The 25,572-nt window shown below is 40.8% G+C and overlaps 1 protein-coding gene and 1 long non-coding RNA gene across 2 annotated transcripts in view; one reads left to right on the forward strand and one right to left on the reverse strand.

The window, feature by feature from the left end:
- The window catches only part of fat2 (FAT atypical cadherin 2), a 93,560-nt gene that overhangs the window by 15,383 nt on the left and 52,605 nt on the right, over positions 1 to 25,572 (reverse strand). The window contains exons 15-22 of the mRNA XM_086085557.1: positions 25,069 to 25,446; positions 15,775 to 15,986; positions 14,021 to 14,161; positions 12,649 to 12,792; positions 9,586 to 9,783; positions 6,358 to 6,958; positions 4,542 to 4,742; positions 1,566 to 1,720 (exon numbers count right to left, since the gene is read on the reverse strand). Coding sequence (XP_085941683.1) covers positions 1,566 to 1,720; positions 4,542 to 4,742; positions 6,358 to 6,958; positions 9,586 to 9,783; positions 12,649 to 12,792; positions 14,021 to 14,161; positions 15,775 to 15,986; positions 25,069 to 25,446 — 2,030 coding nt within the window. The remainder of the gene's footprint in view (positions 1 to 1,565; positions 1,721 to 4,541; positions 4,743 to 6,357; positions 6,959 to 9,585; positions 9,784 to 12,648; positions 12,793 to 14,020; positions 14,162 to 15,774; positions 15,987 to 25,068; positions 25,447 to 25,572) is intronic.
- Positions 12,357 to 14,856, forward strand: LOC147168320 (uncharacterized). Its single transcript, XR_015096012.1, has 3 exons — positions 12,357 to 12,546; positions 12,658 to 12,817; positions 14,036 to 14,856. It is a non-coding gene; the product is annotated as an uncharacterized LOC147168320 (long non-coding RNA).

Here is a 25,572-nt window from a genome sequence, read left to right on the forward strand (position 1 = left end):
TGGCTAAATGTGGAAGTGTCAAAGAAATTTGTTGAAGTGATACTTCTCTACAGAGACAAGCTCTGTATGTTGGGGAGAAGCTAAGTTTAGCCTGGGTTCTGATGGAGAATCTTCACTGCTTGTACACACACATGAGTCATTTGTAAGCCTGTTATATTTAATGTAAAATGTCATATGAAATCATATTTAAGTGTCTGGATTGTAGTTTGTGGTATATTTACAGTTTACATTTTTAATGAAGTGTAGGTAACTATAAGAAAATTTAGAGGGAGCGCCAATTACGTGTGGCAGGGTTCGGCCGAATAGTGAAACTCTTCCTTCATTCATTCCACATTGTTACCTTTCACACAAGACCCTTTGACTTTTATCAATCAAAGTTATCTTTAGTCAGAGTTCTGTGCGAAAGGTATCAATAGGGCACAGAGGGCTTGCGAATGTGATGTCTTTCAGCTCGCTATTCCAAAAATTCATCACATTGCGTTATTTTCTGGAAACTTACATTCATCCATACCTTTTCTATGCCGAGTTCGACACAAAAAAATGTACCTAATGGCGTTTTTTGCGCTCTTTCTAAAATGCCCTAAGATGTCACAAAACGGCAGAAAAAAAGCCAGTTTTGACAGGCAGTGTGAAAGGGGATACAGAGCACAATTTGTAAGGTGTCCATTTTTAAGAGCTGGTTTGAAAGTTCCTTGAAGTACAATACATCAATGTTTTTGTTTTTTGTTGAAATGTCACAACAAATTGGTGTGAACTTGAATCTGTTGTTTTTGTCCTAACCTTTCAAAATACCTTCCCCCTCACAAACCCCGAGCTGCGAGTCCACAGATGGCCATCTTTACAAATTCTGTCTGAAGTCCATCCCGCTCCCTATGAATACTTCTTAACGTGTTTCCAAAACCCAGGAGTGCGGCACCGCAGGCCCGGGATGAGGTGTCCTTTTGAAAGTTTTTTTTTTTTTTGCAGAATCAAGGCGATTGAACATTCTGCCAGCGTGCGAGGAGCCCCCGCGAGGGGCGGCATCACGCGGCACTTCATCTGCTCAGAGAATTATTCATGGCCGCCGCGTACAATACAAACCGTTCCGCGCTCACGCATTGTTGTGCTCAGCTTGTGAGCGTATTCCATCGAGGGATAAAGGTTTTTTTCTTTTTTGGGGACTTTTCCCATTAGATCACCTTCAAAAGTTTCAAGGTGCTTTATGTGGGGAACGCCGTCACGTGACTGGCTGGGGTCATTCAGGCGAACTGACAAAAGTAAAGTCACATTCTGTGTTATCCTAAAATCCAGAATCACATTCAAACTAAATTTACAGAATTTCAAAGTCTTTACATGACTTCTTGAGACTTTTTTTGCGGGTGTACTCCGATAGACATGATGCCTTGCCAGTGTCATGATGTTACGTGAACATGCTTTCGAGGCTGAATTTTTAAATGAAATCTCTAGGGTTTGCAACTAAGCAAACTGAGTCTAAAATGGCTGCTTCAAGCCTAAATCAACCTGCATCTTTTCAGGAGCAGCGATAGACATCAACTTCTTGGTGGCGGCATAAAACCTTGTCATACCTGCAAGCTTCCCCAGTCGGTCCCATTGGCCAGCATGAGGAGACCTTCTTGCTGGAAGGTCCTAAAGCTCAGGGAGATGGTGAAGTCCTGCTGATCCTCATCCATGCCATGGACGTACTTGAGGTAGGCCTCATCTCTGAACCTCAGCGCCGATTCTGAGACAAAAACACATGAAGACGTACTGAGACCAAGGCCAGCCAATGATGTCAAAAAGATTTGGAGAGGTACGTGATCTACATCACGGAAGCATAATGTAATCGCTGGAGAGCAAGGAACTGCAAGGGTTGGAAATTAGGGTTTCAAACCCAGGATTGGGGTTTCGAGCTTGGGTTCGGACATAAGTTATGTTTTCAAGCCAATGTTATAGGGTGTCGTTCCAGTGTTAGGGTTTCAAGTTAGGGCTTCATATTAGGGATTGAAAGTAGGGTTTCAAATCAAAGATTAGGGTTACAAACGATGTCTTCAAAGGTTAGAAGTTCAAATTGAGGTTATTTTCTAGGGGTAAGGTTTTCAGTTAGGGTTAGGGTTTCAAGTATTTGTTGAATTGTTGACTTGACGCCACTCCAACATATCCACATCAACAAATGCGAGCATCATTTGCGCGGGAGCCCTTTAAAGGTGCAACAAATATGCAGGCCGTGGGTCCTGCAGACATTCAAGATGGCGGCGGCGTGCGCAGATGAAACGGCCTACAAAGCAAGTGTCAGTTCTGATCTGGCGTCAGTCAGACACCGCAGCGGCAAGGAGGAGCTCAAAAACAGTCAAAAAGCGCCTTTGATCTCTTTTTGAACGCTCCAAAAGCTGAAGGACAAAAACGCCGCCGGCTCCAAGTCAGAACGTCAACATCACTAACGAGAAACGAGCAAGCGGATGAGTCATTATGATGACGCACACATCATTTGCCATTTATCATCAATGGATGGCCTGAATATGAGCGTTAAGTCCGCTGGAGTTGGTTTATGTTGATCATTTGTTTACTTTCTCAATCAACGGATCAGCATGATAAATCAAAAGCTAGCGGGTGCAAGTACGTACTCACAAAAGTCACGTATGTCATTATTAAATGACTGATGTTTGAAGTTTGCTGACAAAACTACAGTAACTAGACGTTTAACTAAATTAACTCCACACACATGTAAACGCACTCACACAAATAATTCTTCATCTGTGCAAAAAAATGGCTTTACGATTTAACTCATGAACTACACTTCTAAGTTCTACAAACATGTATTGAAATTGTGTAATCTATCTAATGAACTAATCGGCCAACTAAGCAACTTTTGCATTTTAGGGCCGCTGCACACCGAGTGATGCAGTGAAACTCCAGTAAACAGTCGCGGGGTTCTGCCACGAGATTTCACAAGTGGCCGAGTCTCTGCCGACATCTTCTTTTTGAGGTAACCAGTGTCTTCTTTGACTGACGCTCTATCTTTTTATGGATTAAAAAAAGTCAGTACAACATTTTGTCTACGGAGTGTCCGTGTCTCTTTTGGTAATTGTGTATTATGTTTAGAAACAGGTGTTAAAATTAAAAAGTGACTTGTTATCTGATTTTTCTTTTCAAATGGAAACACCAAAATTTAAATACAGCTTGTTTTCATATAGAAATATTCTTGAAATAAAATACTAATTTTGATATATATTTTTTTATAACTGAATAGTCTAAAAATGTCAGTCCATTTTTTTCAAGTTGTCAGAATAAGAGAGAAGAAGAAAAAGAAGGTTTAAAAAAAGTTGTAAAATTACCTGAAAAAAAGAAAAGAAAGAAAGAAAAGTTCAAGTAGCCATAAAATGTTCAAAACAAAAGAAGAAAGGCAGATCATTACCATTAAATGAGTTTGGAATTGCCCCCCCCCCCCCAAAAAGTCTGAAAATTGCTTTGAAAATTTGCAGGAAAGAAAACGTTCAAAAAGTCAATATAACATGTCCAAAAACTAAAGAAGTCTGAAAATGACCATAAAATGTACACAAAATTGCCAAAAAGTCAGAAAATTGATTTAAGAAAAGGCAGTCTAAAAAAACAAAGAAGAAATCCCAAAAACTACCATAAAATGTCCACAAAACAAAAAAGAATAAATGTCCAGAGCCTTAAAATGACAAAAAAAAAAAAAGGAAGAAGAGAGGCAGAAAATTACCATATGTCCATAACATTGTAAAAAAGAAAAAAAAAGTATGAAAAATGACCCCCAAAACGGAAGACGCTGAAGGTTGCTGATCGCTGAATTAAGCAAATAATCAACCACATAAAACTTAAGCAACAAAACATTCTTCCAATCAAGTGAACAAAACTAAATAACTGACAGACCAAATAGCTAACAAGCCTCCAATAACTCCGTTATAGTGTGAGTGCACTTGCGTTTGGTTGACATTGATGATGATGAATTATCTGAGGAGCATCACAGACAGAAACAAAAAGCTGTCTGTGGGAAGCGCAGCGTAATTTATAACATGGGGCTGTGAATGTCAAATTAAATATGAAAGACTCTTTAAACAGTATTACTCAAGTAGACGTAATAAAAGAAGGTAATAACTTCTCATGACTGTTGAATAAAAGACAGGGTGTGACCTGACGCCTTCCTGATTGTCTTATCAGCTCCGCTCACTCGCTTTAGTCAAAATAACACAAGGTTCCAAAACAAGCAGGTAAGTATGTTCCATCGCTGACGTTTATTCCGTCCACACCGCCGCTAATCCTGGCAGGAATGCCCACACAAATCAACGCTATCGTTGGATTTGACACATTTAGTAGGCGGAAGAAGCTTTTCTGGTTACCAGACGTCTAACAAATAAAAGTTGGGGCGTCAACTGTTTGCGGAACATAACAAACATAAGATTCCGCTTTTTCTCTTCTAGTTTGGCGAGGGACATCTAATCAACGCTTGAAGCAGAAAATTCACGTCTACCGACACGCCCATTTACCAAAACTGCGTGGGCAAATCTACAAAGTGTCATGGCTAGTTTGACTGACGAACATACCGTTACAGGGACAGACGCTCTCCCAGCGGTGTCGCGGCGTGATGTAGGCCAGTCTGGCGGTGCTGAAGTGGTTCATGGTGTCTTCTGGCAAGTGGATAGTATTTCTGCAGCCCCGTGGCGGACATCCGGTGCCCAGACAGCCGTTGTAGCTCAAATGGACAACGTCCAGGCCCAGAGAGTCCTCGATGTCCGACATGATGCCTAAATGTGACAACATGATCATATTAGGGGTTGTCAGCTATTTGGTTGCAAACTTTAGCAACATTGTAGAGTCATTCCTATTCCATAACTAAATGCTATTCAGGGCTTATACTTCAAATACTTGTGTACAAACCCTTTCAACAGGCTAAGAAACAGACAAAAGTTTTCTTGATTAACCAGAACAACTTTACATGAAAAAGAGCATGAGAAAGCTACAAATTATGCGTTCATGCAGAGTTAATAATAATACAGTGGTACCTTGGAGTTTGAACATAATTCGTTCCTGCGAAGTGTTCAAAGTCCGAAAATTTTTTCCCCATAGGAAATAATGTAAATGCAATTAATCCGTTCCCAAGCTCCAAAAACAGAAAATTCCTATTTTAATTTCTATTGATGTTTTTTTTTACATTTACAGTACAGTACAGTATTCAAACAATAAAAATACATTATCTTACATGTTGTGGTGTGATGGCATCAGTGGATGATAAATGCTACGTTAATGCTAGCTTTAGTTCAGTGCTGAGTTTGTGTATTTTACATTGGGCATATTGTTAGACTACTAAGCGGTCCTTGCGTGCGTTGTTAAACGTCAGGCACGTTGTTGAACAGCTAAGGGGGTCCTCGTGCCAGTATTTACAGAAGTAGTCACGGTAGTTACAACTGCGCGATAATCTCCTTCCTAATTCCAGTGGTTCGTAGCACTGTATGTTTTGCTTTGCCATGGGTCCAAAAAAAGACAACAGTGCCAGTGTTGTCTTTTTTTGGGCCCATGGCAAAAAAAATTGCCGTGGAAAAATCAAAATGCACTCACAAGTATGGAGCACCTCAGGGAGTATTCACGATCTGACTGGAAATGAGCAGTGCATCGTCTCAACTGCCGCAACGTGAGCATTCGGCTTTGCTCAGCTTCACTCGGCTACCCGTTCAAGGTATGTTCGGTTTAGCTTGCTTTGCTTGGTTGTTCGAACTCCGAAAATGAGTTCAAACTCCGAGGCATTTTTTACTCAGATTTTTTTGGTTGAAGTACAAATTGTACGAGTTCCGAGATGTTCAAACTCCGAGGTTCCACTGTAATAATAATAATGCATTGGATTTATATAGCGCTTTTCTCAAAGACGCTTTACAATGAAATTAATACATTATTCATGCTACGCACATTCACACTGTGGTGACATTAAGCTACTTAAGTAGCTGGGGGAGGCTGACGGAAGCGTGGCTGCCAGTGTGCGCCTACGGCCCCTCCAACCACCACCACCAAATATTTGCACCTTCCATACACCAGTGTGAGTAGCGCTGGAGGCAATGTGCGTGAAGTGCCTTGCCCAAGGACACAACGACACATAACTTGGGAAGAGTGGGGATCGAACAGCCAACGTTCTAGTTACTGAACGACCGTCTCTACATCCTGAGCCGCGGTCGCCACAGATGTCAGATGTATGCACTACTGAAAATGATACGACATCATTTATTACTATATGTCACGCACCCCCAAGTAACGGTTTGAGGAACAAGGACCCCAGGAGAATCATTGCTATATGAGATTCAAACGGAGTTGATGGTCAAAAGCTAACATAATTGAATAGTGAATATTGCTATATGCTGTCAACATGATCACCTGCTAGTCTGCTGGTTGGTAGAGACTGGATGAGTCCACTCTGAGGCCTCCAGATTAGCAGAACTTCCAGAGTCGGAGTGTCGGGTAGCATCTGCAGGCTGGCTAGATGCAGCTCTTGCCGGGGAAATGTCAGAGCTTGTGCCAGGCTACGCTGGAGGCCTCGCCAGTAATCAGCCAGAAACTCCTCTGAAGAAATCCCGGGCAATCGGAGGGTCAAGCCGGAGTCGAGCGCCCGTTGTGAGGCCGCCCACACGTGGACCTTCACCACTGTCCACACGCTAAACCTGCCATCCGTCACGCTGACGTTGAGCACGTAGGAACCCTCCTCCAGGTTTTTTCCCACCCAGATTTTCCCACTGGCCCGGTCCATAGAGAAGTGCTGCCCGGCGGGGTCCTCGGAGACCACCGCGTAGGCCAGCATGTCCTGCGGGTCCTGGTCGGAGGCATGGAGCCGGCCAATGAGGCGGTTGCCAAAAATCCCGCCTACAGTGTTGATGAAGACCTCCAGGGGCACCACGGAGGGTGGGTACTTGCTCTGCTCAGTGACGTTGATGTTGACAACGCAGATGGAGGAGAGTGGAGGGTGGCCGCTGTCTGTCACCTTTGAGAAAATAACATCACAATATTGCACAAAATCAATCAAAGCGCAGAAAAATCTAACAAAAGAAATGCACGCCATTTTTACATGAATAAAACAGTACCCACTGGTCTTTATAAAATGTATGTGTGAAAATAGCCCAAAGATAAAAATAACAAACCAAGTAAGTAACAGACAGACTTAACATATATTGTAGCTAACTCATTAACTCATTCTCTCCCAGCCATTTTTACTGAAGCAACCCCCGCCGCTCCGGGCAGTTATGTTAAGTTTGAGTGTTTTTGAAAGGCCCACAGAATATTGTGTTCTATTGCTATAAAAGCATGGAACCTACCAAAAGAAAGAGTATTTTCATTCATCAGGTAAAAAAAGTATATTTCTATCTGTTTTTGTTTAGCAGCAATCATCATTAAAATATAGCTAAGTTTCATCATTATTCACAAATCTGTTTAGAACTGTGGGTAAATCAGCTTGTTTGCAACATGGCCCTGGTTGATCTCTAATACTCTGCTGCCACTTGCTGGCCATTTTTGTAATTACTACCATTGCTTCACCGGTTCTCTGCAGTTCAGAGGCTGCATCAAAGCCTTCTGTATGCTTTAGCATAAAAACACATGTTAAAAAAAACTAAATGTATAAATATGTCTTTGGGACACATACACATTTTTAAATAGAAAGTATTTATACGTTTTTGGGAGCAAATGAGTTAAAGGGGTCAGGTGGTGTGAGCAGTAGCTTTAGCAGGGAACTAGCTACAGTATCTAGCCAACCAGCCAGCCAGCTCAGCAACTTATTTGCCAACCAACCAACCAACCAACCAACCAACCAACCAACAAACCGGCAAACTGAACTATACTAAAGAATGAAGTAGCTAACTAACTGTCCAAACAACAGACTAACGAACCAGCCAACCAACCAAACGACCAACTAATTAACAAGCTATATAAATCTGATGCAGTATTATTATTAAACGTGCAGCTCTTTCCTGAAAATTGGCACATCAGATCCAAGCATGGCTCAGTCGTGGAGTGGTCATCTCGATCCTCAGCCCTTATGACCATGGTGAAGTGTCCTTGAGCAAGACACTGGACTCTAATTTTGCTCCCAGTGGACCTGGCAGCGCCCTGCATTGCAGCAGCTGACCACTGGTGTGTGAATGTGAGGCTTTGTAAAGTGCTTTGGGCAACATATGATGTAGATGTAAAAAATAAAAAAGAAGCCCATTTACGATAACAGCACAGTAAGGTTTTTCTTTTGCACAGAAATCTCCTAAATGGGTCAATGCACGCTCACAAAATCATAACTCGTGAGGTCACTGACCCCATCAGACCTTTCGTTCTTTTTCTCAGTGCACGTGACATGTGACTCGTGTTGTGTACATGATGCATCACACGGTGACTTGTTCATAACGATTCCTGTAATTTGTCTTATCGAGCGGCAGATTGTTTCTGGATGAAAGCACTTTTTTTGTGGATGGAGATCACAATCAAAATGGAAAATGCGGCAGTTTGGCAGCAAATGTCAATCAAGCACTGACGTCAAAATATGTACAGGATGAAGGTTTCTCAACTATCCCCAAACCTTTTAGTCCCTTTCTCGGTCTGTGCTCAACAGCTGAGCTCAAATTCATGGCAAAACACTGTGAATACTTATGCAGATGTGATTTCTTAATTTTTATTCTTTAATAAATCCGGGGGAAAATATAAACTGTTTTTTTTGGGTTACATTGTTATTATTGGGTATTCTCTGCAAAATGTTATAGTAAAAAAAAAAGTAATTTAATATATATTTTTAATGAGGCCATACAATAACCGAATGTGGACACGGTGAAGCACTGTGAATACTTTTGGGATACAATTGATCTAGTGTTTAGGTGATGTTAGAGAATTCACTGGATTTTTTGGGGCATCATTGAACATGTACACTGAAATGTGAAATTAATGAAACCAAGATTTCTGCTGTGAAACGATGCTAGAATTGAGCTAGTGTCAGTCGGGTCCATCCTTTGGAAAATTAATGATCTTCTTCTCCGATGCACTCTCATGATAAAAAGTCAATACATCAATAATTTTCCAGCAGGGTGACACTTTGAGGTTTCGCCCGCCTGATTGCAGATTCTGATGATTTTATTCCAACTTGTGACCTCGCCGCCTCGCTTGCATACATCTCAAATATCTTAAATATGCCCTGTATGTTGCGCTGAATGTCAATGTTGCTTTAACTGCTGCAAATCAACCTTTCGTCACCTTTTGGCGCCCTCCCTCGCCCCTGGGTAAATTTAAATGAATGCTGCAACTGGCCGGGTCAGCTGTGTTTTGGCAGAAGGATGGCGACCCAACAATGACAAGCAGCTCATTAGTAGTGTGGAAACAGCCTCCTGCATGGTCCCTCATCATCATCATCATCATCAACATCACCAAACTGCCTTTTATCTCCGGACTGAGCGGGATTACTGTGTGCTGACATGGTGTGACACGTTATTATAGCAGATGTAATAGTTGTAAGACCTGAATAAATACTGGAGCGGGTGAAATGTGACAAAAGATAACATTAAAGGAACTTTTTCCCATGAAATAATCAATGGCGGGCGTCAGTGTCAAAAGTTGAGGTAAACTTTTTTCTGCTCTTGCCTGAATCTTGAGATGGTGCTGTGCTCGGCTCGTCCTCCTGAGCGGCGCCGCCAGCAACAGCAGACCGCCCTGGTCCACGTGGAAGCGCCGGCCGTCATTGCCACTGACGATGTGGAAGGAGAATGGCGGTCCATTGCGGGGTGTATCCTTGTCGGTCACAAGCAGCTGCAGGACACCGCTGCCCACCGCCTCGCCCTCCTGTGTACAAAAACAAAAACTAATTATTGGTAGAATTATTAATGGTATAAGGGCACAAAAGAGATTTGGTCAAGCTCGGATGTCAAGTTGGCTGATTACAGTTTTGTTTTGTATGTTTGGTCATATAACTTGGCTGTCATGCTCCATCCACATGCAGCGAACCAAAACGCAAATCGTTCGCAATTTAATGCAGTCTTTAAAAAAAATTAAATTATATATATATATATTTCTTTCCTGTGTCTATTTTTGCCATTTAAATTAGTCAAACTGGCTACGGGGACTGAATATATTTTTTAATCTAGATGGTGCAAGTGAGTCTAAAATAGCTACTACACAAAACAATAACAGTATACTCAGGATAGAAACACCTAAAAAAATTCATGTTGCTAGGTGCAACTGACATTGGGAGTTGATCTAAAAAAAAAGAAAAAAATAAGTTTTGGGGTTCAAAATGGCAGACGCGCTGTGTCTCTTGGACATGGTTTCCTGAGACTTTTTTTTGTGGGTCTACTCATGATAGACATGCTGAACATATTTTATGTTGTAAAGTCCAATTGCCGTCGGGGGCTGAATTATTTTTTTTTAAATCATGTTGGATGCAATTAAGTCAACTGAGTCGAAAATGGCTGCTGCAAACCAAAATGGCGGAGTCCCAGTGTCTTTTTGTTCATTAGTGAGAGTTTTTTGTGGTTCAGCTCATGATAGACATGTAAACAAACCATAAATAAACAATGAATATAAATAAAACTGGCTTCAAGGTCTGAACTTTAAAGTCAGCCAGCACCCTAAAAAATATAACATTCAAAATAAAACCACAACATTATACTGAATAAAAATCATTATTAGTACCAAAAATACCCAAAAACCATAAAAATCAATGCAAATGTATCAGTGATGTTAGCAATGCTGTTGTGTATTTATGAGCAAACAAACAGCACCAAGGTCAAACACATCATTACTGCCAACATTGAAAATGTTACCCGGAGTTGAAGCTGGCATCAGAGTTACACTCACTTCTGCTACTGTTGTGTTGAAACCAATTGCTCTACTTCCATTCAATCCACAAATAACTTCCTTCAGCCTTCTTATTGGCTCAAATACTGCTGCTTAGCGTTTGACAGAATGTGAATGTGTTTTCATGACAATATAGTATATACTAGGGGCGTGCCAAAAAATCGATTCTCATTTAGTACGATTCAGAATCGATTTTAAATGTCCCAAAATTGATTTTATTTAAATTATTTTATACTGTCTTCCCTTTGTTTGTGTGTGCCTTTATTTGAAGCACTGTTCCTGTTGTACCCGGTTTGGCCACTGAGGGGCAGTGTGGTTCCATGCGGTGTTAAGTGTTAAGTTGTAGCCACATTAGAGAGTAGAAGGAAAAAGTCACGATCAATTATAATCATAATAAAAGGGGTTTTTTCAGCGTGGAGCCGTTTTTTTGAGTGATAAAAGTGCCGCGAGTAGCGCGCTAATTAGCATTAGCGAGCCAGACTGGAGTAGATCATTATAATTCCTTGCACATCTATAGTTTGAAGCAAAAATCATTGTCAATCAAATCATTTTGAATCTCTAGAAAAAAAAGAAAAAAAAGAAAAAGAAAAAAAAAAATCATTTTGAATCAAAAATCTATTCTGAATCGAATCGCAGACCCAAAAATTGAAATTGAATCGAATCGTGAGACATTCAAAGATTCCCACCCCTAGTATATACTGTAAGTCACAGAAAACCCCAATGTCTCAGGAAGCCATGCTTGAAAGGAAGTTGGCCATTTTTGTTTGAATCACCATTTCTACGGATCCTTCAAAAAAACTTCACAAAGTAGTAGTTTTGTTCGATACCACTTATTTTTTACAGACTGATACCTGTACGAGTACTCACTCTTTGAATACTCACGATACAGGGTATTGATACCTCCATTATGTTTAATACAACACAATGACAATGTGGACAAAACCTTTCTTTCTGACGCAGATGATTATTTGCTGATGTGCCGAGGAAGACTTACTTGACATCAGATTTTCAGATGTTTGAGAGAGCCGTTTTAATTTTCAATTTTCACTAAAACCTTTTTTTTCCCCAACGTATGGCTCTCATGAATAGACGACATATCTTGAAAAGAAACAGGAAGTCTGCCATTTTGCTTGGAAGTGGACATTTTACTATGAATTTCCTGGTGTCACAGTGCCACTGGCATGTATGTGTTTTCATGTTACATATCTTCAGGCAGTCAGTTGTTTATTGTGGGAGATAGGAGGCATAGTTTGAAGCACACCAGGAAAATCCCTTTTGTCAGTCCAAGAGAGACTATCAGCATCCCAAATCCATTTTGAGAGATTTCCGTCACTTTAGGTCTTAGCTGAAGACTGCGTGCGGCAGATGGATGCGGACTTTGATTGATTGGCAGAAGACGCTTTTAAGACAGGCGTCATTCTGATGAGACAGCTTGCATGGCTAAAAGTGGCAGATGGGCAGGTAATTCTGTGTCTTTCCTCCCAAGGGGGGGGGGGGGGCTGCGGCAAATAAGCTTTAACGACGTTGCCGTCCCTGTCAGAGGTTTTGAGAAAGAAACTACTTGAATTTGACTGACTTAACAGTTTTGGGGAAAACATGAACCCTTTTCACAGAGATCACAGCCATAATAGAACATCGACCCTGCAAAGGCGGGCTACTTTCTTTGCTGTTCACGCAGCACCACTGCATCCACATGAGCGTCCGCCAGTGTAACACAAGTGACTTCTAACGTGACAGCGACACCAGTGAGTAAGTATCTGGTGTTAAATTTCACAAAATCCTGGTTTGTACAACCAGTGTGCAATGAAGAATCATCAATGATGTTCACAAAACGTGAAAAATTGGTCTAACCTGTAACAGCAGATTGTGCTGGACTTGGGAGAAAAGTGGCGGGTTGTCGTTGGCGTCTGCAACAGTGATGGTGACAAGGACGGCGGAGGAAAGCGGCGGATCGCCTTCATCGGCTGCCTGCACCGTCAGGGAGTAATGAGGACGCTGGACGGACATAAGATACACAAAGGTACCATTTATGCTACAATGGAATGATTTTATCCTGCCTAATTACTGGTCTTATGCAAATTTTTATGACCCGCATTTATGTTAGTTAGCTGTAAACACATTTGTAATATTTTTTTTTTTAATGGTCTCAAAACAGTTTTCGTGTTGTCATTACTCGCATGTTTTGGGTCGGCTTAGTTGTTTTTCTCAATGGATCCCAAAAGTTGGACTTTCTCCAGTGAGAAAATCAAAGATGAGAAGTAACATCATTAAAGGAATTTCATCAGGGCAAGTTTTAGGCCGTTTGTTAAAAGTTTTTACTTCAATGCCAAGAAGTTGTGAAGGATACCAAACACACACATTTTTAGGCTAATAAGATCTTAATTTTTCACTTTGACATTATCGGTCACCATGAACATAAATTATGTCATTGGCTACGAGCATTGGAATTTTTCCACTCACAATGTAAGTGCTTTATTCTATGATGACATGGCGTGACATCACTAGAAAAGCCGCCGTTAACATGAATGCATTTCCCAAGTTAGCGTAAAATAAGGATTCAAAAATAATAATTACAATATTTTTTCATTTTGGTAAACAATTTTGGGGTATTTTGTTGTTTAAAGTTAAGTGTCATAAATATATTATAATTGTCACAGTGCGTGTCTTTTTCAGAACGTAAATACATGTACACTAAAATGTTAAGATTTGATTCAATTTGGTTAAATCAAACCCGATTCTCCGTTTCAAATTTTCATTAAACTCCTAATAGCATAACCATTGTCTTAAAACTAGCATAATTATACAAGCTAAACCTTTGAAGTTATGGTCATTCTTATTAAACTCACTCAGAGCTACTAATTCAATCTCAGATGTAAACTATAATAATGTAAGATTTTGAGGGGAAAAAGTTTTAAGAAAGTGGAATAGTCAAACACAAATTGCCTGGTATAAAAAATATATATCATGGCAGACAAAGAACAAGCGTATTTTGCATTGGTTTGAGATATTACATTTTAGAATCAATTAAACTTAAATGAGTTTTTCGCATGTAAAAAGGCAGCTAGACACGTATTAAAGGATTGTGTAGACCCTTTTGATGCATTTTTTCCACCTGGTTAAGTATCACAATGAGAAAAGATCAAAAAGGCTTCATATTTTCAGTGTCTTGTGATGGCGATGAAATACTGGGATGTGTGACATCGCATCACATCGCCTGACTGACCTCCTCTCGGTCCAGGCCGGCACAGACGCTGATTTCGCCGCTTCGAGGGTCAATGGCGAATTGGCGCAGAGGGTCGCCACTCACGATGGAGTAACGCAGAAGGTTGTTGCTGGGCGGACCGTCACGATCGCTGGCCGTCACCTTCAGGGAAGAGGCAGCAAAATGGAGGACATTAGATGAGAGTCGGCGTTTTCAAGCTTTTAAGGAATCTTTGTCCCTCTAGGAAATTTGCATACATGAATACAATCACACAAAAATCAACAACACATATAAACACCACATACACATCATCTTAAAGACCCTGTAAAGTGAATGTATAGATTTGTTTCTACATGTGTGAAAATCATTTCCGAAAATGAAAAAAAATTGTGGAGATATGGCGTGGAAGATTTTTTCACAATTTCAGTTTTCCTGCTTTTTTGGGCATGGCTAAAAACAGGGACAAGTGACAGACCTCACGACGACATGCACTTAGCTAGCTTGCTATGCCTACATCGCGAAAATTCATCTTCTCTTCAAACAGTTCATCGGTGAGGCCGCTTTAAAGCGCCTCGTTGTCGGCCATAAGTGCATGCTAAACAAAGTAGCATCCATTTTTCGTGGTTGTAGTAGAGGTACTTGATTGACAGTTGACAGGGGTTCAAGGGACCACAGGGTTTGCTCGCAGAGACAACGGCTTTTATTTATGATTTTTTAAACCTCAATTTAAATAACTGGCACATTTTTAATCATTTAAATTTGTTAGGGTCGCCAACAACACTCTTCTCTGTGGTGTTTGAAATGTAAGACACTGGTCTTCATTTTACAGGGACTTTAGTGCAATATATCTTTTTATTCCCGATCCATCTAGTTCATGTTGATTAACGTCACTGACTGAGAAATGAAGTTTTTTTTTTTTGGAACAGTTCCTGCTCATCAGATTTGTTCAAATTTTACCTTAGGCATTGTTCAAACCTTTTGGTTTCCAAAAGCCCTCAAAGAGAAAAAAAATTCCAAGGACCCATCACAACACTAGTGTCAATTAAAAATAACTGCAGATGACATGTTTACTGTGACTTGCGAGGGGGTTTGGAACATAACTCCCCTGATGATCAAATCAATTTGTAATCCCTGTAATGAATGATACCATCATTGTACCTCTGAGTGTAAACAGCATCAATGAACAACTATTTAAAAAAAAAAGTTTGCATTCTTGAAGCAAAGCAAGGCGCTTGTTAGCCGGTGGGAGTGACAGCCATGCTAATGCTGGTTAATTCAGAGATAAGATTCAAAACAAGAAGGAGAACGTGGATAAAATAATAATGCTGTTAATTTTTTTTTCATTGTGTGGCTACATTTGAGACATTTTCAGGCTTTATGTGTGCATGTGCACGGGACAACGTCGGCAAGTTTGAACGTGGGAAAGCGCCAAAGATGTGCGGCGAGGAGTCGTCAGCAGAAAAATGTCAAACAGGACAGTGTGTGATTACGCTGCCATCAGCGGGCCACCGAGCTGTGTTATTGCCTCCTTATCTCCCGCGCTGTACCCGACGTGACGGCTTACACAGGATAAGTGCGTGTGCATTATATATGTGTGTAAAAAATGGCGGTTATTACAGTTAAAGCTGCCTGGCGTGCTTGTGTTGGGCTGGTGGGTCTGACATGCACCTTATTTAGTTTTCTAATGTGAGTGGACCCCTGCAAATTATGTTGGCCTGTGAATAGCGAAAATCTGTTGGTTTTTTTTGGGTGCGTTGGTGTTTCTTCAGGTGTACCTTGATCACCAGGTTTCCTGGGGCTCGCTCTTCGGATATCTCGGCGCTGTAGTCACCGCGGCTGAAGATGGGGGCATTATCGTTGACGTCGCTCACGTTGACCACCACTATGGTGATATCGGCCAATGATGACCTGCCGCGGCTGCCTTCCACTGACAGGTAGAATTCCCGTGACACCTCGAAGTCCAACGGGGCGGCGAGGGTCAGCACACCTGTAGACACCAAATGTTATTCAAGCACTCATTATTCAACATTTGGAGTAATTTTGCATTTTTTTAATTCTTAATTTATTTTAGTGTACAGTAGGTAACACCTCTTTATAATTAACTCATTCACTGCTTTTGACGGCTATAGACGTCAAAAATTCATTTGAACTATTTCTATCAGTTTAAATTTTTTTTCCACTTTTGTTAACAAGAAACCTAGAATTTTTGTTATTGTACATTTAGAACAGATAAAATGTGTGATTAATCGTGAGTTAACTAGTGAAGTCATGCAATTAATTAAAATTACAAATTGTAATCGCCTGCCGCTCCTAATTTGTACTAATCTTTTCTTTCTTATTTTAAATCGCGTCAGGCGATGAAATGTTTTAATTGTAATTAATTGCATGACTTCAATAGCTAACTTACGATTAATCACAAATTTTACATCTGTTCTAAATGTACACAATCCCCCCCCCCCCCCCCTAGGTTTTCATACTCTTAACAAAAGTGGGGAAAAAATGTTAAACTAATAGAAATAGTTCAAATGAATTTTTGACGTCTATAGTCGTTAATGGCAATGAATGAGTTAAGAATGTTACACTTTTACTTTCAATTCTATCAGCAAGCATTTTAACTTAGTGGCATTTATCTCTTAGCATTCACCAATCGAAATACAGTATTGGACTTTTCCTGCAAGTAGATCAAAGTTACACATTATTATTTAAAATTGATTGAATTAGTACGTTCCCGTGATCCTTGTGAAGAATAAGCCGTTCAGAAAATGGATGGATGGATGGATGGATGAATTAGTACGAATTAATCAATTATTAGTTAGATGTCAATTAATTTCTTAAATTCTTCCACATCGTTTTTTTTCTTTTATTGATTGCTCCAAACAGAACTATTAATTTGTTTCCACTTCTCCGTTCTCTCCACCCTCTTTGCCATGATTTGGGATTTATTTAAGGGATTACTGCTACCATATGATCAGTTAGAGGCATTTCTCAAAATGCAAATGAGGCTAGAAGTGCGCAAGCATGGCAATTTAAACAGGTGGGATTTATCAACACATGACTTACTGGTGTACATACGACAGGTGTCTGCACGCTTGCTAGTTATAGATTTTCTTGTGCACAAACTGAATCAGCTGTAAGAATTCATTTAGAACCTGCTCTACGCACTCTTTCATATATGAGGCTCTGGCATATTAGTTTTCATTTCATTTCACACATTCACAGACTAATCTGCTATAGTTGATGTAAAAAGTCTTCACGCACCTGCTCAAATGCCAGGTTTTTGCCACATAAAAAAATACAACCAAAATGAATCGTCTCAAAACCTTTTCCACATTAATGTGACATTGGCAGAGAGAAAACAAGCTGTCAAAACTGCAGATCTGGTTCTGCTCCAGGTCTTGGCGGACTGTCCAATAATGTATGCAAGCAGCGTCTACGGCTCCTCACACGTTAAGGTGATCTGGAGAAAAGGGAGAGTCGTGGCCGAGTGGCGGCACACTGAAGACATCTGGATTCCTAAAAGAGGAGGACTTTAGCAATCAATATCTCCTGAAGATTTCCTTTATCCAAAAGGGGGGCATTCTAGGAATATTTGGTCTCTGCCAAGAGAACATTAAAGGACCTAGCAAATACCTAGCTCGACCTAACCAATGGCTATGGATCTGTTCCTCACAAGTTGATCAGGTCCGCCCTATCAAGATACTGCATTCCATTGAGGATCTGTACCCTCATCATGGATTAATACAACAACTTCAGCATGCATGTCTTCTCCTCAGACCAAATAACATTAGACTGAAACCATGTGGAGAAGGGCATAATCACCTGTTGCACATTCTTTGTGGTAATTTTCTCTTTGGCAATGAATATATTTGGTAAGTCTGCTGCAGTGGAATGTAGAGGCCCAAAGTCAAAGTCTGGGATTCGGCGGCCCTCCATAAGAGCTTTCATGGATGACTCAACAGTGATGACAACATACTGTATGTCCCCTTGTGCAGGTGGCTCCTCCAAGGCTCAGGAACAGCTTAGCCCAAGTTCAGGTCTATGGTCCCTAACAAATGCAAAGTGGCTGACGAGTTCTGCTTGGCCCTGGCTGGAACCAAAATTCCAACAGGGACTGAGAAACCAGTCACGATCCAGGGAGAACCTTTAACAGCACTCTGAAGGACAAGTGGCAGTCCAGCAGATTAAAAACGACCTGAAAGGCTGGTTCACAGCCACGGACAAATCTGGTCTCCCAGAAAAGTTCAAAGCATATTCTTTGTATTTAACAGCATGGAGTAATGCCAAGAATACTCTGGCCCCGTCTGTTCTGTAGAGACAACGGTAGAGGAACACCATGAGGCAGTCCCTAAGGAGATGGCTGTGGCTTCTTGAGCAGCATTGTCATGTATGGTCGATCCAACAAGCTGCATCTCCCCTTTAGTGGACCTACCAAAAGTTAAAGTCACCTGTGGCAGAGAAGTGGTAATCTACGAGCAGTCTGGGGAAGGCTCTTGCCTAAAATGAGGTGGTACTGATGGAACTGACAGTCTTCTGAAATGACCGTATCAAAGAGGTCAATAAGCGCCACAGGGCAAAATATGCAGACCTCGCTGCTGAATGCCACAGTGATGTCTGTGAGCTGATTGAAGTCAGACATCGAGGCTTTTTACTACAGCAGGGTTCACCAATTCCGTTCCTCGAGGGCCGGAGCCTTGCAGGTTTTAGATGTTTCCGCCTACCAACACACCTGATACCAATGATCAGGATCGTTATCAGGCATGCTGATGAGCTGATTTTTAGATGTTTCATCTAAAACCTGCAGGATTCCAGACCCCGAGGACTGAAATTGGTGAATCCTGCACTACTGCGAACACCAAAGCTGCCAGGAGAGCCACCAAGAACATCCTGAAGGCAGCAAAAACCGCCTATTGTGGCCGTGGATCCGTAGGTGGGATCCGTGGAGCAATACGCCTCTTGGACACAAGCTGGGAATTGATATCTTCAGCTAGGTTGCCCGGGCGGGGGTGTCTAATGATTAAAGATCTGAAACCAGATATGAGCCCAGGTCTTTGCACTACTAGTGTGCCACTGCTGCCATAGTTTCATTGGTTGAGACTGAATGTGATTGGTCAATTCTGAACCCACTTAAGGAACCGCACAATTTCACCTGTTTATTTTTTATTTCGCCTCACTATTTTCCCCCCCAATTGAGTTGTACAGCTTATACATTATTTCGACAGACGCTGTTTTAAAAATGCATCGAAGACTTCCCCATTTGGTATTCCATGCATTTTCAAGGCCACTGGTGGCACATGTATGCGAAACTGTGGCCGTGGCAGCACGCTTGGGCGCCTGCGGTATTTGCATACCGAGCGTTTTTGAAATGCTGCGACAGAGGCAATCAGCCCTTGAGAATGGATGAATGCCCAAACCGTTGGCCGTGTTCATTTATCCACCCCCATAAGTCGAGCCGTCGTGCCAACGCGCCGGATGAACCGTTAAGGGACAATCAATCGGTGGTGTTCTCCATTTTGTATGATTATTATTGCTGTCGTAGGGTTCGTGTTCATCTCAGTTGACATTAAAAGACAAAGTATGTGCATGTCCTGAATGATTGACTTGTCTGTGCTACATGGACAATTTATCAAACACAAATATATCTGTATGCTGATTTTTTGGGCCAGTGATCCAACAGGGTTAATTAAGGGTTCGGGTTCGAGATAGACAAGGTTAGGGCTAGGACGAACAGGTGAACAACCACACATATCTCTACCACTGCAGTGTTCTTGCTCAGCCACAAAGCTGTAAAAGTGTGAGCAAGGCCTACTGTTGTCAAGATTTTAAAAAAAAAATAAAAAATTCACGTTTGGCTCTTCTCATAAAATATTCAGTGTATTTGTGTTTGTTTAATAGTTGGAAAAAATATGTTTTTCTGCTTATTTCTTCGCTTCTGTCTATTCCTCTGGTGTACATCCAGTGCCTCCAGAGATTTCCTTCTCCTCTTATTTCCGATCAAAGATATTCTTTACTTTTATTACAAGTTTTCCCCTTGACAAAACACATGCATTTCTCGTACAAATTTGTGTTTTTGCGCAGCGGCACAGAGGCCTTGTTAGTGTATGTCATTATGCTACAACACACACGCATACACACACGGACTCTGAAAAGCGACTTCAAGTTTAATTTCACATGAGGGAAATTTTCCATATGTCGCTTTCAAGCAGCACAGTGAGCTGTGGTTAACAATGGCTTTCATCACACATTCTAAAAACACACGTTAGGGTCATTTAATTGTCCACAGGTGTTTGTTGATATACATGACCTGAGATTGGCTAGCGTCGTGTCAGGGTGTAACTCACCTCTCGCTCAAAGTCAACTAGGAAAAGCTCCACCACGCTTATGAGGATAAGCAGTATAGAAAATGGATGGAATTTCAGTATGGGCACACGCCTCTATGTTGATCTTTGACAAAGCTGGACTGGCACAACAAAATCAGCCCTGGAATTGTGACTTTTGAATTTTGATCAGCCCAACCTAACATGTAGTTCTGCCACTGATGTTTATTGAAGATGTTTCAGTTTGCTATCGATATTCAAACTTGATTAACAGACTAAATTGTGGGCCAGTCTCTTGGGGTAAAAAGTAGGAAAATACTAATTAAAAAGCACTTCATCGGCCCCAAAAGAGGCCAGTCCGGCCCTGGTACTTTACACAGTGGGAGACTGAAAAAGGAAAGTTTGATCTTCAATGAGGACTTGGTACAATTTCAAGCCTTGAAATGAAAGAAGTGTGAAAAGTGCTTGCTAGTTAAAGAAGTAAATCATATTACGCCACTCACTTTTGTTCCTGGAGGGCAAATGTTGTAGCTTGTTAGTGTTAGCGTGCTGGTCTCTGCGGGATGCGCACAGGTTTGTTTTCATTTTGCGGTGTGAAATTGTTAAATTTGTGCAGGAAGCGTCACATGCGCTCTCTCCATTTACATTTTGTCGATAGGAGAAAAAGGAAGTGAAGCGACACGCCAACGGTAAGTTCATTAGGCGCGGCTTGAACTGTGCATGTCGTGGACTTTTTTTCCTAACTTTGTGTATCATTTCTTGTCATCCTGTTTTTTTTTTTTGTCATCATGAATGATGAGAATGTGTTTGGACAATCGTCTGTCTGACTTTTAGGACTCTGGAAATATCTAGTCGTGTTTGTTTTCATTGCGCAAGATGGGCTCTTATTGTGAATAAATGGGTTAGACTAATTAGCAAGAGTCGTTATCACTTGACACGTACATGGCATTTTTTTTTTATAGTCTTTATAGATCATTTGTTGTCTATGTGTTTATTTCTATCAAGCCAGGTGGCAACTTTTATGAATAACCTGCAAGAGGATTCTTCATATTATTTTCCTTCTGAAAACTTTGACTTCATAACATTACAAAAAATAAAATCGGTGGCCGATAATTATCAAAATTATCAACCAATTTGACGTCATACAGAAAAACCAGATAATAAAGAAATCCGCCACTAATAATAGACTTGCCACATTTTTAAAACATGACTGTTTTGTTTTGGCAAACTCAAAATGAGTTACTGCAGAGATATCAATACAATTGGGTGTTCTTGAACAAAATTGTCCCATGCAAGATATCCCTGGACAGAACTCCAGCTCTATATTACATGTGTGTGTTTGGTTTTAGCCAATCAATTGCCGGGGTTACGATGATGGCCTCTGGACCAACTCATTGTGTTCGCATTCCCACTTTGGATCAAAACAGTTGACAACAACCAAGAAGCTCCTTCCTCCTGCCGGAGGTTGAACTTTGTTGAGTTGAGTCATATTATGAGCAGCTCGCTCTTCTTGTACATGGCCTCATAAATAAATGTTAGCACAGAACTCATCAAGATTTCAGCCAACCTCGCCGAGGCCTGCGTATTCCCACCAAGACTTAGCTTTACTCCTGGCGTTAAAACTTCTTATCGGCGCTTCTGCACTGTCCAAACTTGACGCCTGCCCTCAGATAATGAGAGCAAAAGCGTGTAGAGCGGCGATCGATGAGCCCGGCTGACTTTTAACGATTTTTTGAGAGCCAAAGTTAGAAAGATTTCGAAGGGCAGCAGGTCCAAACACCAACCTGAGAGCTTGACTCCAAAGTCATTATGAGTGTAGTTTTAGTGTTAGGACTATTGATTGGCTTGAAGGCACAAACACAGATAAACACCAAAGATAACAACAACAACAAAACAACATTTGGAGCCCGAACGCCTCACAAGTCATAGAAGCGTTGTCGAATTTTGGGAAAACGATTCAAACTATCGTGAATTATTTATTAGTTTAGTTCAGTTCTGACTTTGTTGAGGTAACTTGTTACAGTAGAGTTTCTTGTTTCATGGGAAGTTGAGAACCCGTGGAAAAAATGATCCTAAAATGGCCACTTCAAACCAAAATGGTGACGTCTTTTCAGGAATGGCTTCCTTTTTGTGGGTCGACTTATGAAGGACATGCCAAAGAAATTTTATGTTGCGATAAACAAACCGATTTGGGGGATGATTTTAATTACAGTTTGCACAGATCCATGGAAATGACCCCTAAAATGGCCTTTTCAAAACAAAATGGCAGACTTGCTGTGTCTTTTCAGCCATAGCTTTTAAATACTTTTTTTTGTGGGTTCACTCATTATAGATTTGCCTACCAAACTTCATGTTGCTAAAAGAAAATGGCTTTTGGGGTGGAATGTTGTTGTTTTGAATCTTGGGCACAATTGAGCCTACTAAACCTAAAATAGCCACTTTGAACAAAAATGGCTAACCTCGTGTGTCTTTTCAGGCATACAGACTTTTTTGCCTAAAAATATCCCGCTGCTCGGTGAAACTGGTGGCTGATGTTTTTTTTTTTTTAAATGTGTGTTTGGGGCTAATTGAGCTTAAAATTTCAGTTTCAAACTATAATAGTAGACTTCTTCTGTCTTTTTCAGCATTGTTTCCGGAGATACTTTTGTGGAGCTACTCATACCAAAAGTTCATGCTGCTAAAAGGAACTGGTTTCAAAGTCTTCAAACTGAAAGATTCAGTTGACTGAGCAACAAAACTGCAGTTGTGTGTGTTTTGCTTTTTCTTTGGCTTCTTTTGCCACACTTCAAAAAGTATACAGCAGCAACGTGTTCTGCCATCGTGCTTGCATCACTTGTTATAAAAGTTAAGCTAGAGTTTAAAACAAGTTTTTACATGTGAGGTACAGTAGACTCAAATGTAAGAAAATGAAGTAAAAAGTTTTAAAAGAACCTGATCGTAATCACAGCTACATTTTGTACATTAGCATATACTGTATATCATACAATATATATTACACACCCATTATTAGCATAAATCAATGGGCCTAAACATGAGAGCAGACGCACAGCCCGCGGCCGCCTTAGGCGGGACAAGTATGGATTCTACCGTGAATTAATTCCTGCTTGCTTTTCTGCCGCGAGGCAGCTCGGCTCTGAAAACAAGTAACTTTAATCTTTGGTTGGTTAGATCCTTCACACCGACCAACACATGTCAGGAAGGTGTCGTTTTTTATTTTTCAAGCAACATTTTTTTGCACTACTTGAAGGCAGTCAACACCGTGTTACAACAGGTGGCACTCTAACCCCTAATTCTAAGGTTATGTTAAAAAAAAATTGTTTTATGGTGAGCCAAACTTTGGCCTGCCGCACACAGATGAGCACCATCCATCTTTCCAGATTGAGCTTCAGATTCGTAATAAAAAAAGAATTGAGAAAGAGGGCAAATCCTTGAAATCTGCCTGGAAATGAGCAAATTGAGTATGAAGTGGTCACTTCTAACCAAAATGGCAGACTTCATGTTGGATGCCATTGACTCCAAAATTGCACCTTTGAATTTCAAAGAATGACCTTTTCAGGCTTAGCTTCTTGACGATAAACATTCAATTAAAATGTCATATTGCAAATCGAACTGGATTTGGGAGCTGAATGAAAACCAAAACCTGGTTGGGTGCATTTAAGCCAATTGAGCTTAAAACGGATCCTTTAAACAAAAATGGCATGTCTGCATGTCGTGATAGACACGTTGACCAATTAAGCTGCTAAGTTAAAAGCAGGTTGACACAACTCAGCCAAAAGCGGTATATATAAGCCCAAGTAGCATGCAAAACGGGCTTTGAGGGCTCAATTCTTAAAATGAATAAATAAATCAGGTTGGACACAACTGTGCCAATTGAGCCAAAAATGGACGCTTTGAAAAAAAACGGCAGACTTACTGTGTGTTTTTTTTTAGGTATGGCTGCTTGACACATTTTTGTGGTTCTATACATAATAACTTTCATGTTGCTGGTGGAAACTGTCTCCAGGGCCTGAATTTTCAAACAAATTCTAGGGGCACTACAAAACTAATAGGCGATACATTTTTTTAATCGTAATTAATCACGATTAATCGCAAATTTTACATCTGTTCTAAATGTACAATAAAATATATATAAAAAAATCTTCTAAGTTTCATACTCTTGTTAACATAAAAGGGGAAGAAATGTTAAACTAATAGAAATATGGCTGCATCTTTTAGTCATTGATACAGTAATTTCATAATAATTCATAAAATTTAGTTAAAATTAAAAAGATGTACTGTTGATTTGTGTTGAGGTAATTTTTCTGCCACTAGACGGCATACTTGCATTTGTAAGACGTTGGTGACAGCTTAGTGCATTTTTCTTCTCATATTAAGAGCTATCTAATCTTTAACATAAAGTCACTTCTGCACATTTTTAAAATTGTAAAATACAAATTGACCCCAGTCTTTACAAATATATGCATTATTATTAAATGTATTACTGCTAAATTTTTACGAGTATGTGCTGCATTGTGACTGGAATTCCCCCAGTACAGGCTTTACAAGTAACGGGCTAAATATTTTGGTGGCGTTAAAGGAACTTTAAATTAACTCAAAATGAACGCACTAAATTTGACACCCCTAGTATAAATCAATCTTACTAAGTTATGTGTAAAAATGTGATGCTTTTTGATGACTTCATCTACTTGCTATTTATGTTAGAATTAGACATAACAGGATAAAAAAAAAGTCTTAAAATAGTAGAAATAGTGGTACCTGTTTTGGGATCCAACAAAAAGTGTCCATCCTCATTCCCGGACGCGATGTGGTACACCACTGAGGTGTCCACGTCAAGCGCCGACACGCTGATCACCTGGGAGCCGACGGCTAGTGACTCGGGGACCCGGGCAGCGTATTCGGCGCTGGGGAAGACTGGCCGGTAATCATTCAGAGACACTACGTCCACCGTGAGCGCAGCGACTGAGTGGAGCGGGCGAGGCAGGCCGCCGTCCGACGCCTTCACCTTCAGCTGAAAGTGCGTTGGCGTGTCAGGGCCGAGCACTCGCTCCAAACGCAGCACGCCAGAAAACTCGTCCAGAGAGAAGTAACCGCCGTCGCCCGCCAGCAGGGAATACCGTACCTCTGAGTTTAGCCCTGCAGGAGACAGATGTAAACTAGGTTTAGTCGGAATTTCACATCCATAGTCTGCAATTTTAGTTTAAAGCAGACATTTGAGGATAATTGTGGCCATTCACAAACTCCCTCGACCGTGTGAAATTA

Source organism: Leptonotus elevatus, chromosome 9, assembly GCF_054856555.1.
Source record: "Leptonotus elevatus isolate MCC_2025b chromosome 9, RoL_Lele_1.0, whole genome shotgun sequence".
Classification (NCBI taxonomy): domain Eukaryota; kingdom Metazoa; phylum Chordata; class Actinopteri; order Syngnathiformes; family Syngnathidae; genus Leptonotus; species Leptonotus elevatus.